At 29.0% G+C, this 16,266-nt stretch overlaps 2 protein-coding genes across 2 annotated transcripts; one reads left to right on the forward strand and one right to left on the reverse strand.

The window, feature by feature from the left end:
• Window positions 1-384: 384 nt before the first annotated feature.
• On the reverse strand, window positions 385-5,643 carry LOC146529135 (uncharacterized). The gene is made up of 3 exons (XM_085202469.1): window positions 5,475-5,643; window positions 4,076-5,387; window positions 385-2,412 (listed from the first exon to the last, which is right to left on the reverse strand). Exons 1-3 carry the CDS (start codon window positions 5,624-5,626, stop codon window positions 2,260-2,262), a joined length of 1,617 nt encoding a protein of 538 aa, XP_085058595.1. The 5' UTR covers window positions 5,627-5,643; the 3' UTR covers window positions 385-2,259.
• A 224-nt stretch (window positions 5,644-5,867) lies between these two features.
• On the forward strand, window positions 5,868-15,666 carry Sfxn2 (sideroflexin 2). The gene is made up of 9 exons (XM_085202470.1): window positions 5,868-6,027; window positions 7,468-7,628; window positions 7,853-8,023; window positions 9,724-9,925; window positions 10,386-10,464; window positions 10,742-10,829; window positions 11,298-11,423; window positions 11,936-11,983; window positions 12,787-15,666. The coding sequence occupies exons 2-9, from the start codon at window positions 7,471-7,473 to the stop codon at window positions 12,896-12,898; spliced, it is 984 nt and encodes a 327-aa protein (XP_085058596.1). The 5' UTR covers window positions 5,868-6,027; window positions 7,468-7,470; the 3' UTR covers window positions 12,899-15,666.
• The last annotated feature ends 600 nt before the right edge of the window (window positions 15,667-16,266 follow it).

Below are 16,266 nucleotides of genomic sequence, written 5' to 3' on the forward strand. Positions count from 1 at the left end.
CGAGGTCAAATATAGGTACATCGATTGTCTTTTAAAAATATTACAGAATTGTATATTTTGTCAATTTTTGGAATGGTGTTTGCAATCTTTAATTAGTATAAATTAGTTTAATATGTTATCTTAATAACTTCTCAAACATATTTAATTAATGTATTTTTTTACCTTCACGCTAAATCCCGCATATGGCAGGGTAGGCAGAGGCAACCTTATGTTAAGACACTCTGTTCCCCAAATTCCTCTCTCTCACTAATGAATTTTGATAAAACCTTATTAAATTACATTCTGCCGCTGTTCTATGACGTCCTTGTGGTGCAGTGAAAAGAAATTATTATATTTAAATAATTTTATGTATGTATAATATATAAAGTATTAATAAAAACCAACTTCATATACACTTAGATCTATATTAAAAATAGAATTCCTGTACTGGCAGATACATTATACACAGAAGCTTATTCTAAATTCAGTAATTGTAGTTTTTACAATATGTTACAATTATGTCAAAGACAATGATCATACATCTTTGGCATAACTTATCAGAAATGATAAACCAATTGCAATTATTAAATAACTTCTACAATAGGTGAGTATACAGGAATGAATAGTATATTTAAAAAGTGAGGCGATTATTATACAAAATATTTTTTGTATCTGTTTTCACAATTTGTTAGTCTATGGATATTGTTTTATATAATACAATATACATTTATTAATATATGGTACTTTAAAGTTCCAAATTCAATCATTTATTTGAAAATACAAAAAAAACAGGTTAAAATAATAACACCAATGTTAAAAATGCGCAATTATATTTTTATATCCTAATTAAAAGCCTGTCTTCTTAAATCACATTTTTAACAATTTATTAAGCTGTAATAACATTCAAATAATAAAATCAATTAAAAAAATGGCAAAATAATAATGTATGCATATTGCTCTCCATAAATTTATAAGAAATCTTAAAAAATAAATAACAAATAATTATATATGTATATATAGATGTGTCCATTTGGTTTAAACTCAATTGTAGCAAAACAGATTATTAAATGCATTTTTAAAAACTTCTTTTTAATAGTAATATAAACCACTACAGAGGAATGACCATAAATTTTTTGTGATTAAATCTAAATTTTAAAAAACAACATCGGTGACGCATTTAGGTACTGAAAATCTGGTATTACTAATAAATACCTTTTCATACCCAGCATAGTAGGTCAAAGCAAAACCAAATGTAGTGGATAGTGGAAGTGTCTTAATGGGACTTGATTATTTTAACACTAGGTTCCCAGGTCCTTGTGAAGCTGAAAAAAAGAGGTACCAAACACCACATTTTGTCTTGCTTTGGCAACATTCACTTAATAGACCCTAAGATACTCTAACCAAACTACCCAAAATATGCTGCATTTGATATATAAAAGTAATTATTAGAAATACGCGATTTTCGGAGTTACCTGAATACATCTTATTTATGGTACATACAATATAAAACAGATAAAATTAAAATCAATGTAGCATAACAATTAACACTATTTTTTTTGCCCAATTATAAACTTTTCTAGTTAAAAAGAAATATTAAATACAATTCACCCATTTTTATTCTTTGGTCATCGATAAAAGTTAAATAAGTACAGAAATGTCTGAAAAATAGAGGGTCTTTGCCACAATAATATTTGAAATAATTTCAAACATATAGCACATTAAATTGAAAAATGTTTAGAAATATTATATACAAAAAATCACATGTGATTTAACAAATAGATATAAAGATTTTTATTACGAAATAATTAGTTATTATTTCATTTGCAGAGTGTTAAGTTAAGTAAATAGAAAATTTTTAATACAATATTTTTAGCTACACTGTATCCCACATAAACCAAGGTAGTCAAAGAAAACCTAGTGTTAACAATACTTTGATCCCCACGCTATACACTGCATACCAGCATGAAAAAACAAAAAAAAATATTTGAGCGAGAAGCACATCCACAACAGTCGCATTTCAGAGGTAGTCAGAAGTCGTGCCACTGCGCCATGATGGCTTATTGTAGATACAATGAAAAGGAGATTAAAACTTAAAACATATTAAACCACATAAAAATTTTACCAAACAAAATTGCTTTATTCTAGAAAGCCAGGGCACCTGCTTGCTTTAGGCAACATCGTTACTTTTACATAGTAAATACTCCCAATCCCTTACAACTAATGGTCAATGATTTTGTGCAGACATTTAATATCACATTAATATAAAATTCGTAATCACATTTATGAGAACACATCGATGGGGCGGGGCGAGACCGTAGCAAGGTTATGCGTTGGACTTGCTAGGGGATCGTGAGATTCGACTTGTTGCGCCTCTATGGTCGCTTGTTTCACAGCCTCCTTGTATGGACCTCTTTTCTTTTTGTTAAATCTTATCTGTAATAAATAAAATATTTTATTTAATTACTATATGCACAGTCGTTTTTTTAGCCTACCCTATGTGGCTGGGTATTGTGATATATTGTGTGTTGAGTGGCAAGATTCAATACTACACTGTTTGCTAGAATAGGTAGTAATATGAATTTAATTACTTCTTACTTGGAATCGAACCCACTACATTAAAAGTCACTTTACCCCACTACACCACATGACTTCATGTACAACATATATTTATATTTTTTTCTAATTTTAAGTTAATAAATAGTACGTACTTAAAATAAATATCAAATTCAATTAGGCATATTCCAACTATAAAACAATGGTGACTGGCATTAAGAAGCATACAAAGAAAAATTAAACTATTGCTATTGTTAACAAGATCAATATCTCAAGGTTATATTTATAAGTATCAGGTGTTACATTTAAAAGTAATTTAATATTAACCAATGACACCCTAGGACATGGAGACAATGGGGGAAAGTATTTTTTTTTCATTTTAATCTTGCAATCAGTCATAAGACTATAAACAGATATGATAGATGTTTCAAATATTTATGGGCACTGCTCCCATCAGAGATATGGCCGTTCTCTACTGAGGTCTACTCCAAATCAGACCCTTTATTCATCAAAGATATCTGTTTTAAGTCGATGGATATCTTCTTCCGGGATGGCTAGCTAAGTTATAATTCTTTTAAAATTTTTCTTCAATTACTATCAGACAGATGCAATAATAAAATTGTAAAACAAATGATTATGGCGCATTAAACTTAGGGCCCATTTATTGTCAGGCCCCTGGTTACAGGTATAAAATTATTGTAAATTTGGAACTCATATTACTAAATGCCCTATTTATTTAAGCATCATCAATATTTCAATGCTGGATGCAAGATGATGAGGAATGAGTATGATTCCCCTGGATGGATACCTTGTAACACCAATTAAGCAATTTAACCAATCTGTTTATAGCAAAATATTTAGAGATTGCAAATATATTTAGAGTAAAAAGAATCCAAATTACACATAATTATACATTTATTTGAACTAATAATATCAGAAGAATAATGAATGAGATGTTTTTTAAATATATGTATGTTCTACAAATAATTTCTATATGAATGTATATATGGTGTGTATTTGTGTATATTTGTATGTATTTATGAATGTATGTATGTATTTGTGTCTGCATGTACGTATGTATTTATGTATGTATGTATTTATATATGAATAGCGTATGTTTATATGTTTGATATAATAAATTACAAAATATCTTTATGCAAAGTTAACCGCCACCAATTGTATCATACTATTAGTTTTTGTTAAAAAAAAAGGTTTGCCTGTAAGAAATCACTTATGATATGATAAGGCCGCCTATGCACTGTAGACTGTCTAAATTAGAAATTTAATTGTATTTTCTTTGTGCAATAAAGTGTTTTTGATTGATTGATTGATAATCTATAAAAAATTACTTATACAAAATATTTTTACATAGAGGGATTGATTGAAAACCATCCAATCACTATAAATAAAATATGTGTAATGTATATGTTTTCTAAAAATGTGTAATTATATCACTTTAAAAATGTTAAGAATATTTTAATAACAGAATATTACAGAGTAGTAAAAAACTTAAAGACTGAAGATAGTAAATCATGCAGCATACCTTATAATCTTCTAAAAAAGGGCTTAAGCTGTCGCATGGCATTAGAGATGATGTAGTTGAAGAGTACCATGCTACATGAGCCCTTGAAGCAGGTGTAACACTTAAGACCCTTCCTGGCCACCATGGAAATCCTACCACTTTACCCCAGACTATATCACCAGGAGACACTCTTAACAATTTTCCTCCCACACCTTCAGAACTCGGTGGAAAGTCAGGGACAGTTTCATTTTCACCATCATCAGATCCTTCTTCATTTCTATGTTCATAAGAATTACTACTTAACCTTCGTAAACTAATTGACAATTTTTGTTTTAAACAATGACTTTTTACATTACTGAAATAGTCTATTGAGTCACATTTACTTGTATTTTCATCTCTTTTCTTTGGAATTTTGTGCTTTTTTTTATGTTTTACTTTATGTTTATGTTTTTTTTCTAAAGGATCTACTGTTGTACTATTTGGAACATTATTTCGTGGAGACAATGCTCCTATATGTTTAGGTGATTGATCTATCCACATATCAACAGCTTTATCTGTATCAATATTCTTTTTTGCCTGCTTTTTGGCTTTTCTTAATGCTTTTTTCACTGCTTTATTAGGTTTAGACATATCACAGGAAACCCCAGAATCTTCATTAAAGTCCCCACCTAATGGAGGTATTTTAACAACAGTGCCTTCACCCTCACCAAAACAAATCTTAAGTGTCCTTGCATTAGAAAATAAGTTACTAAAAGAATTTTCATCGTCTTTACAATCTTCTTTGTCACCCAATTCACTATTATCAGAAACACTAACGAAGGCCAGCTCCCTGGTCACTTTTTCACTATCGTCACATGGTTTCATGTTTTTAACACCTTTTAATTTGTCACTTGACTTTGAAATAACTTTTGTCTTTATACCACTAGTTATTTCACTTGAATCTAACCTGGACAACTTAGGTATTAACATGCTTCCCATTAAATATTTCTTTTCTAACTTCGATGACTCAGAACCGTCTCTGGGCGTATCGTCATCCGAATCTAATTTGCGTTTCTTGGACACGTCTACATTTTCACTATTTTCATTGCAAATTCCTTTGCAGTTTGAACATACTACTTTCCTAGGCCTTAAACGGACTGTCATCTTTCTCCGAGCCTGCGGTTTAGCTTTGCTATTCTGTTTTTTTGATTTTTGCAATTCCTCATTATTGTAGTCAGGCTCTTGATATGCAAATCTTTGACTAACGGAATGAAGTTTTTCATCTTTTTCTTCGGCTTTTTCGGTTTGGTTATTGAATGCTGGGTGAAGACTGTATACGCCAAACGGTAAATTGCTGAAAGAAATGAGAATACAGTGAAAACTAAAATAGTTTAAATTTAATCGATAGTTTCATCTATAGTAAGAATAAACCAAAACGAACCCCTTGTTAGAGTCCAAGAGGACACCCTGAAATTTTTTATTTTCCGTACTATAAGTAACTACAATCAAATCTTCTAAAGCTTCTTCCACATTCACTAGAATTTGAGAATTTTTTTCAATCGTCATATCGGCTGTTACAGCGACAGCCGCCATATTCTTAATTTCTTAATATTTCATAGACAATATAAAGTTTCTTTATAAACACTACCAAGTTCATTAATTCATCATTACTACAGTATACTTTATAATAATTATTAATTTGAATACTTTATTACTTTTAGTATTGATCACAAAAAAATTCATGCAAGTGAAGTAAAAGTAAAATAAACTTATTTATTTTACTTCATCGAAAATTGAAGATCATCGAGTAGTCACCCTAGTTCACGGTACAACATTTATCAATAATCTGTGTTCCACAATTGTCAATTGTCAAAAACCGGTATAGTGCGAAATGCGAATTTTGTCTTTATAGTTTATCCTATTATTTAGCGGCTAAAAGACTTAATTACTTATTTTTAGGCTATTTTGGAATCTCATAATTTTTTAATACAATTGTAAGTATAAATGAGTAATCTTTTCATTTACGATTCATTAGCATATAATATTAAATAACAATTTAACGTGCTTACATAATCTACTACGTTTGTATAGTATATTTCATCTATTTTAAAATAATTTCGCACTACACTCAAGGTCTTGCCAATCTATTACTATTAACTAGACAACCATGAAATAATTTATAAGTTTTAAACCATCCAAAATGTTCACTTATTAGTGATATTATCAATAAACTTATAATAAATATTTATTTATTGATTACTTTTCTTTTATTTCTGCACAAGTAAATTATAATTTTATATAAACAAAAAACTCTCAACTATTTTAGTAATCATTAAGTTTTTAATTTTAAAATTGTACCTAATTACGTTTTTTAAAAAGTTAATCACCATTTTTTATATAACATATTTAATTTTAAATATAGTTTTTATGTATCAAATTAACATTATTCTCTAAAGCTCTTGAATCCCAGAGAAGTAGTTATTTCTAGTGTGTACCACTTAACATTAATAAGAGAGAAGACAATCTTTACCACTATCTAATAATGTTAAGTACTCTGTATATTTATTTGTATTACAGTGTAGTTATATTAGTGTATAATTAATCTTTATTATCCTTATGAGATTATGTATGATTAAGCAATATATATATTCTTATCTTTTTTTACACATATAGGTAGGCGAAGGGAACCTAGTGTTAAGACTCTCTGTTCTCCTCACAATATCCCATTTCTTCCCATAGTGTGATGAGCAGATTTAATGCTTGCTTTGTCTAGTTACCATAAGGTCAGCCATGCGTAAATGCATTTTCCAGTCAAAAAAAAAGAGTTGCCAACAATCCTGTGTTCCCTGACAAGTCCTGGGATGATCAGAGTACTTTTTAAGCATCATCCTGAGTTTGTAAAGTATGTTAGAGACCTATATTTTAAATGTTTTGTATACAGAACTTAATCCTTATTTATAGTGGGGTTTTCATTTATGAAATTAAAAGAAATAAATTGATTACTTCTAGCAATAGTTGCTACAATAATCAAAATTATCTACACCATGAATATAAACTATGAAACAATTATTTGTTAACTCAACCACAATTGTTGGTTTATTTAGCCTGTTTTCAGAACTATAACTATATCAATTAGATAGTGCCCTTATACATATACTGTCCTGTCCTGAAACCTTAATGTCCAAGTATTTCTATCTTCAAATCCTGTATTTCATAGTTTGGAGATGGCAGCCCTAAAGTTACCAGAAATTAAAATAATCCATTTTACAAGGGGAATCAAGCCCACAAGCATTTACAATCAAAAGTTTAAGTAGACAATAGTAAGTAGTAAAGGTGCTTACAGTTAGAGACTGCTCCTTCCCCACAAAGTCATTGGTTTTTTTTACATATTATGAATATAAAATAAAAATATACAGACATTTTTTTATTAATAGACAATGGCAGAAGAGAAAAGGATTGACATTACTCAGCCACTATGGGATCAAAGTACTTTTGTAGGCAGGTTCAAACATTTCGCGTTCATCTCTAATCCATTACTATCTTTAGTACCAGAAAAGGAATTGTATGAAGCTAAAGATTTATATATAAAATATAAGTAAGTACCTAATTTATTATTTGTTTAAACAAAATGGGAAAAAAAAACTTATTTTTATTAATATATTTTTAAAATTTCATAATGTTTTGTGACATAGAAACAAAATTTAATGTAGATTATTGTGAAGTGTAAATTAATGTGATTAAACTAAGTAAATCCCTGTCCATGCATTTACAAGAAAAACAATACTGACTAGTTTTATTATTTACATAATATTCTTTTAGGCAAGGACAAGAGCCACCAGGCACAGCAATGTCTCAAGTAGTGAGAGCGAAACAATTATATGAATCAGCATTTCATCCAGACAGCGGGGAATTACAAAATGTGTTTGGCAGAATGTCTTTCCAAATGCCTGGTGGCTGTCTTATAACTGGTGCCATGTTGCAATGGTATAGGTAAGTTAGTTTATGCATTGACATTTTTCAGATTCACACTTTATCCTATTTGTTTGTTAGGATAGTATATTGTTTATTAATTGAAAGTTTCACACATCTCTTGCATTTAGCAGAATAGTAGTAAAAATACTTAGTATTAATACACTCTTGTTATTTTATTTAAGCGCGGTAATGCTAAATTTCAACAAAATCAACTTAGTAGTATGACCATATTAGATAAGTCCAAATACTGTAGTAGGCAAGGTTGAGCATATGTGTATTTATAAAATTAACACAGGGTTTTTTTGCTTTGCTATAAATGGATATCGAATCTACACGACAGTTGCGTATTATACTCTTACACTTTTGTAATTTGTTGTTTTTAAAATTTAAGGTTTTGAAAACAACTTAATTATTCATTCCATAGAAACAACAACTCTTTTAATCCATTTAAATGTAAATATTTATCTCATTATAAAAAGATAAATAGAATGTTAAACTGAAAACATGTCTTACGTATTACTATATAGTACTTTTAATAAATATTGATTGAAACAATTATTATTAATCAATATCAACAAGTATGGACATGACATACTATATATTATATAATAGTAATAATAATTAATTATGATAGTGTCTGATTATGCGCATGAGTGGTTAAGGATTCGGTAGTCATTCCAGAAAATGCGGCAAGGAGTTCCGCCATTTTAAATATAAATACATAATTATATTTATAGTTTATTTAATATGTCTGGTAAAGAAATTAAAATATTGATAAATATAAATGACACATATTAAATAAACTATAAATATAAATAATATTTCCCTATAGTTTTGCGTGAAGATAGTTATTGGAACAAAAGTTATTTTTGTTTTTGAAGACTGAATACGACGCTACATAATATGTAAATTATTATTCTACTTGCTCTATACTGAATGTCATTCGTCAATGTTATTTAAAATTTATGCTTGTCTACGAGAAGTCGTAGTCTCGTTTTTTAGTTATTATTAGTTGTTTTTCTTAAAAATGTTTATTCGTTTCGCAAAATTTTTCATTTATAAGATTCTAAAGTAAATTTGACTTGAAGTTTTAATATTACTCATTTTAATGATAGAATCAATTTTTTTTCCTATCTTAGGGATAGCGGGATAGACAGAAAGGACCTTCTTTCAGAATGTTCTTTTTTCCACTTTCCATGTTACCGAGAGCAATACGCCTTTCCACATCCACTTTCCATATCTTTCTTCTCTACTCAACACACTTCCCAAATATTTGGGAAGTATTTGGGACGTTAATTGATATAACTTTATTATTTACCAACCGATGGAAATAAAAAAAACACTAAATGGTAAAGGAATTTACCTTTCTGTTGTATAATATTATTCCTTTTTTTACCGCACAACCTCTTTCGTGAGTTCTCCATTCAACGTGACACTGGCGAAGTGCTCAACTAGCACGCTCGGAACGCCATAATAGAAAGAACAGAAGAGAACAGAACAGGAATTTACCAAATTACAATAGTGAAAACTTCATATAAATCGGTTAAGATGTTTTTGAGATTAGCGTACACAAACACTGAGAAAAGCGGATAAAAATAAAAAATCCTGTTGTGGATATCTAGATATAGACATTGATAAATGCCCCCATAGTAATATACTTTTTCTATATAAACATCAGTTACGATTTTGTTATATGTATAGATAACTTTCGATTCCAGAACAACGACAGCAGTTGTATTTTGGCAGTGGGTGAACCAGTCGTTCAACGCGCTCGTCAACTACACGAACAGGAACGCGAACTCCCCCCTGAGCACGACGCAGATGGGCGTGGCGTACGCGTCCGCGACGTCGGCGGCGATGGCGACGGCTTTCACTTTCAAATTTGGAATACAGAAGCGCGCGAAAAACCCTATATTAGCTGTGAGTTTAATTTTGTATTTTTTTTTATTATATGTATGTGGTTTGGATTTTAGACGTGTGGTTTTGGTGTTCTGTGATTTTAAAAAAGCCAGTCTATGGAAGTAGTATTTATTCATCTATCAAGTTTCCTATAATTATATTTTAATATAATGTTAATAAACTTCCCGAGCGATCTTAATTATCTGCGAGTTTTTGATTTTCTTTTAGCTTTATTGTGTTCTTTGAATGTTTGACATGGAGGTTTGATGTGTTGGTTGTTTATTCTTAATGTAAAAAATTATCAGCTCTTTAAATAACAATTTAATTTTTAAAAATTCAATACAGTTTTGTTTATTATTATTTTTATTTATTTGTGCGTTTGGTATTATAATATAAAAAAATATTAAATTAATTATTTTCGGACAGTTGTAGGTAATTTAAAATATTTAACATGATTAAATATGATGAAATATTATTTCAGAGATTTGTCCCGTTCGCAGCGGTGGCGGCCGCCAACTGGGTGAACATTCCATTGATGAGGCAAAATGAAATACTTCTAGGTGAAATTACTATTTTCCCAATAAATTACATCGTTCATACGTTAAAACAATCAATAATAAAACAAAATAGAATTAACCCCACATACTGTTTTGTAGTTTAAAATTTTCAATATTAAAACCTAGTGTACACTCCGTTTCCCACTTTTGTCGATTTTTCGAGACATTGTGAGTTGAGTAGCGGAACCTTGGTCTCAGTACCAAAGCGAAGCAATTAAAATATTAAATATTTCATTCTTTCGGATGATAATCGACCTGGTTATTTTAAATGTTTGCATAGGTCTCGATGTGACAGATGAAAATGGAAAAATAATAGGAACATCTCAATTGGCGCCGGTTAAGGGAATATCGCAGGTAGTAACTTCTAGGTAAGTAGTTAATTATATCGAATTACGATTAAAAAATGTGTAGTATGGAATTATAAATGTATATAACATGCTGATGCTTCTAAATTATTTATTGCAATTATAACGATCTACACATTTACAACTCTCGACTTACTCGAAGTGGAAAGTTAGATACCGAACAGTAATAATCTTAAAAACAAACATTGTAGTATGGATTTTATTTAAATAACTAACAAATTAAGTACGGAGTGTTAAAACTAGATTAATTCATATAATTTTTCCTCAAAATTGTTTTCCTCAATTTTTAAGACATGACCTGTTAAATGTCGGACCGCAACTCCGCATTTTGCTTTGTTACCTGAGAGACGCCAGGTCGACGAATATAATAAATTTTCCCAAGTGGGAATCGAGCATGGTCGTCATAGCATTTACAGTAAATCGGTAAGTAAGTAAGTAGTCGCATTCTAAAATGTATTTGTATACTTTCAGAATAATAATGTGCGCACCAGGAATGTTATTATTACCGTTTATAATGGAACGCTTAGAGCCTAAAGCGTGGATGCAGAAAATAAAATGGGCGCATATCGGTATACAGACCGGTATTGTAGGATTGTTGTAAGTATCATATATTTATATGTATTATTATTTTTATAAACAATATTGCTTTACAAGTTTCATCTAAATCCGTTCAGTAGTTTTTGCGTCAAAGAGAAACAAACATCCATCTATTCTTATAAAATTTTACATTTGTAATATTAATCGTAAGGTAAGTAACTGTGCCAAAGTATATTTTTTAATTATTTATTTATATGGCCCGTTTCAATTTGTTAGAGGTTCACTGTTTTTAGTATATTCCTTTAAATTAATTAAAATGATAAAAAATATTAAAACATTTCTGTCCGCGACTTTCCTCTCTATTATGAAAGAATTTTATGTTCCGTGGCTCAACGCTGCGCTTTGCCACGACATCGGAGCGAACAAATGAAAATATGAAAAATTTCATTTGCTCGAGTGGAAATCGAACCCATAACTTGTCGTGTACGTACAGTCGCACGCACGTGCCTTTGCGACTCGACGGTCTCCATATATGTACAGATACGTGTAATAAAATGTCTTATTCTTTCCAGCCTTACCTTCATGGTGCCGACCGCATGTGCTATATTCCCACAGAAATGGTATGTTATTATATGTATATATTTACAAGTAATAATTATTATGAATTATCTTTTGGAATCTATGTTCAAAAAGACAACATATTGAGTGGAAGAACTCCACGCCGATCCCTGTCTTGACTTTTACTTTGTAAACCCACAACCGTTTACTGTGTATATTCTACAAGTAACAATTGTTACAGTAATACCTTGTAGTATCCATCTCCAAAAAGACATGTTGGACATGTATATTACCAAATAAATGATTTTATAAATGATAACACGCCTTGGGGAATGAAATGCTCGCTCCAGTCCGTTTCAAAGGCATCATTGTCACAAATAATTAAATATGAATAAAGTTAAATATGAATTGATTTAAAAAAATGTCCCGATGAGTTCCTTGCGCCGGTTCTTCTCAGGTCTGAGGCATTAACTTAGTGAACTGGTGGTAAATTGTTTGACGTTCAAAAATGAAGTATGAAACTTTTTATTTTTAATAAAATAATTTGACTTTGACTTCCCGTTGATCTACCAGTTATGAAATGGCACGCAGTAAGAAATTACAATACAAATAAAAGAAAAATCTGAAATGTTGATATTTCGCAGAAAAAGCCCTTACTAACTTTGTCCGCAAATTTAACTTAACTTTTATAAGTAGTACCTTCCGTTGACCTAATCCTGAAATTGGTAGGAAGCCCTCGGCGTTCGAGTTCGACTCGTACTTGACCGATTTTTTATTATTGCATTATTTTCTGCATCATAAATAAAATAAAATTTATAAAGTTATAAAACATACACCTGAAATATTTTTTTATTTAAATTAACAGCAAACTGTCAATTGAAACAATAAAACGATTTGAACAAGATCGTTACGAAGAGATTGTGAAGAATACAGACGGAAAACCACCTGAATATGTATATTTTAATAAGGGTTTGTAAATGTACGACATTATTGTATCACTCAGAGACGATAACTACCGTTTAATTAACACTAAATGTATATATAGTTAGTGCCATCCACGAATGAAAGTGAATTACTTATTATTATTACCTTTGTTCTCGCTCTGGTAACGAGGCAAAGCGCAGCGTTGAGTTTCACACGCAATGCTTCGACAATTCCTACTACTATTTACCTTACCCTGCCATATGCGGAATACAGCGTGAAGCTGTTATGTTTTTTATATTATGTAATCCACGAAGACAGGCCCCATCTCTTTTTTTTAAGAAAAAGATGCTTTATTTACATACATATATTATATATTTTCTATGAAGTTTTATCGTATCATATTTAGATGCCAGTCACGCAATATTCTTATAATTACATTCTTTTGTATTTACAGTTTTGTGTTTTAATAAATCGAACATTTTTAAAATTTTTTTTCTGGCTCTACTTTTATAATACGCTTTTAGCATACGCTCGTGCTTTGTACTATTAGCGATTTCTGGGTGGCACTATCTAGATTTAATATCTTCATGAACGACTCTGAGTATGACAGTAAGTTACTTGTTTCGTATCGATTTTATTAATTGTAAAACGATTAATCAATTTCACTTTTTTCACATTTTATATGAGAAAGAAATGAATGTGTCATATTCGTTAATTCATATTCTATTAAACGTTTTATAATGATAAAAGAGTGAATCTCGAAATACGATTGTAGTCCGATTAGTTTAGGCGTAGTGTGGATGCTAGTGATCTTATTAGTAGAAAATGTGGATTAATTAAAAAAGCCTATTTTTTAAATAATAACAAGTGATTTTTTTTATTTTACTTTTGGCATTTTAGTGACTAACTTTTGTACTCAAAAATAAAAACAAAAAATATAAATTCTCAAAATTTATAGAATTTAACTGTCTTCGATAAGTAATCTTTTTTATTATTTTTTCGTTATACCAATACATTTTTTATTAATTCCATTTATTACTTTCCATTAGAGATGAAATAATATCACTGCCATCAATAATATGTATAATTATTCTTAAACAGGTTACAGATTATTTGTATTTTTTTCTTATTTTATATATTTTTTTAACATTTAAATTGCTCTTAGACAAACAAGCAAATACAATGCCTTATAAAGACAATATATATACAGATATGCTTCGTTCCTTCGACTTTGCTTATTTCACTTATATAATAAAAAATACTATAATAATAAATATTGAATAATTTCATTGAATATTGTGTTACATATACTAATATTTTGCCTTAATGTAAAAATCAACATTCTTTTAAATATTTTTAAAGCCTTTTAGTTTTACAGTTTCACTAAGAAAACGGATTATATAAATAATAACTACATAACGACTTAAAGCCAGTTAAATACTTTATTTACATCTCTGAGTGTGCCTGTAGACTAGATTGTTGCCAGGGGTAATAATGAAATATTCATATTCATCATATTCTTAATACGTAATACAAATAAATAAGTTTAATGCTTTATTTCTTGTTTTTATGTCTCTTTAATAATAAATCATATAATATTTCTATTAAATGTATCAATTGTTATTTTTAAGGATATATTTTATATTATTTTTAATTTATATATGATGTAAATCTGCCTCCATCTTTTAATTATGATAATATGAATATTTAATACAGTATTATTTTTTGTAAATAAATTAGTATTTTTGGTATTTTTTATGCATATTTTAAGTATAAGCACAGTTTCATTACTTTAAAAATATTATATATTGATTTTCTGCATGGTTTTTAGATCTGTCGCAGTTTAATGTAATAGAATATTACATTCCATGTAAGATTGTAATTTCATTATTTTTAAGTAAAACATGTTTTTTTTTCTTTTACAGAATGAATTCTTAACGATTTTCTGTATAATAGTCATTGTTTTAGTATTATAATTTTTGAAGTTGTATTTTATAAATTGAGATCTGTAATTTTGAAATTTGATTTGTTAAGTATTTCGTGTTGTATTCTTTGTTATTTATGTATAATTTGTAATAATAAAAATATAATATATTATGAAAAATGTGGCTATATACAAGTTTAATAGTGACTTTGTGTAATGGAAAAAAAAGCAAAACATTTTTAACTAAAAAAGTCTTATCTATTTCTAGTTCATTGGCATAAAAATTTTTGTTATCAAAAATAGTATTCAAGGACCTTTATAAAATGATAACAAGTAATGGTTAAAAAACCAAGTTAAGAAATTTAAAAATTTAGAAAGTATATTCGTTTGTTTGTATATATTTAAAAATACAGACTTCGCCGCAATTCTTGTGTGTATGCCTTTGAAGATTTATATTTTAATTGCTTGAATTAAATGTTGCTTAATAAAAAGACAATATTTGCGCAAAAACCCTTTGATCTTATTTTTTTAAATTTTATGTAATGTATGTATGTATTCTTTTATTATAGCACAATTTAGTAGTGATTTATTTTTACGTATTGTAATTAATTGATTCTTTTTGAATTTATTAATTCTTTTTAAGTACTTATAAAACTTATAATTTCTCAAAAATCATATTATTTCATTGTTTTCGATAAATTATCATTTTTTTATTATTCTGTTGTTATAACAATAATCTACACTGCTACAATGTAATGCAGTATATAGTACTTAGACATTATATAGTAAGAACTGATTTCTTTTTTTTACATATTTCAGAGTTTTGAAGTCAATTGGATTGTTATTGTATGTATTGTTACGCTTTAAAACAGACAATAAATAAATAGTTAAAATGAATTTGTTTTTATTCTTTATTTATAGACATAATGTGGCATTAAATGTATCTTTCACTAAAAAGTAACCTATTGATACTTCGTTATACATACATAATGAGTTTCTATTTGAACAAAATCTAAAATGTACTTGATTTGCCTGCGTGTATTAAAAACAGCGTGCGTGTGTTGCCAGATGTTATCTCGGGGGAAAAGGGGCGTATGCGAGACATAAAAAAATGAAATAGTGGATATTTAATTTATTATCTGTCTATTTATCTATCAAATGCATTTTGACGGAAAAGGGGGTATTTGTATAAAATTGTTAGTAACTTTAAAAAAAAGAAATAACTAAGTGAAAAAAAATGCGCACTATGTGGAAAAAAATCCTTAAAAAGGGCGAATGAGTTGTTTTTATGTCTTCACTGTGGCAAGACAGTGCGGAGGTTAGTTTTGAGACTCGACTTGTAGTGTTCGAATTCGGGCAAAAACCATAGAAGAGAATGTATTGACATTAGGTTCTCAGCCTTCAATGCTACATAATACGTGGGATAATGCATGAAATATATATTATCCTGAGTAGGAATAGAATGTATGTAGAACTGTCAACTACTACTTAATTATT

The sequence above is a fragment of the Heliconius melpomene genome, chromosome 18 (assembly GCF_056956725.1).
Source record: "Heliconius melpomene rosina isolate 202511_hmr_F chromosome 18, ASM5695672v1, whole genome shotgun sequence".
NCBI classification, from domain to species: domain Eukaryota; kingdom Metazoa; phylum Arthropoda; class Insecta; order Lepidoptera; family Nymphalidae; genus Heliconius; species Heliconius melpomene.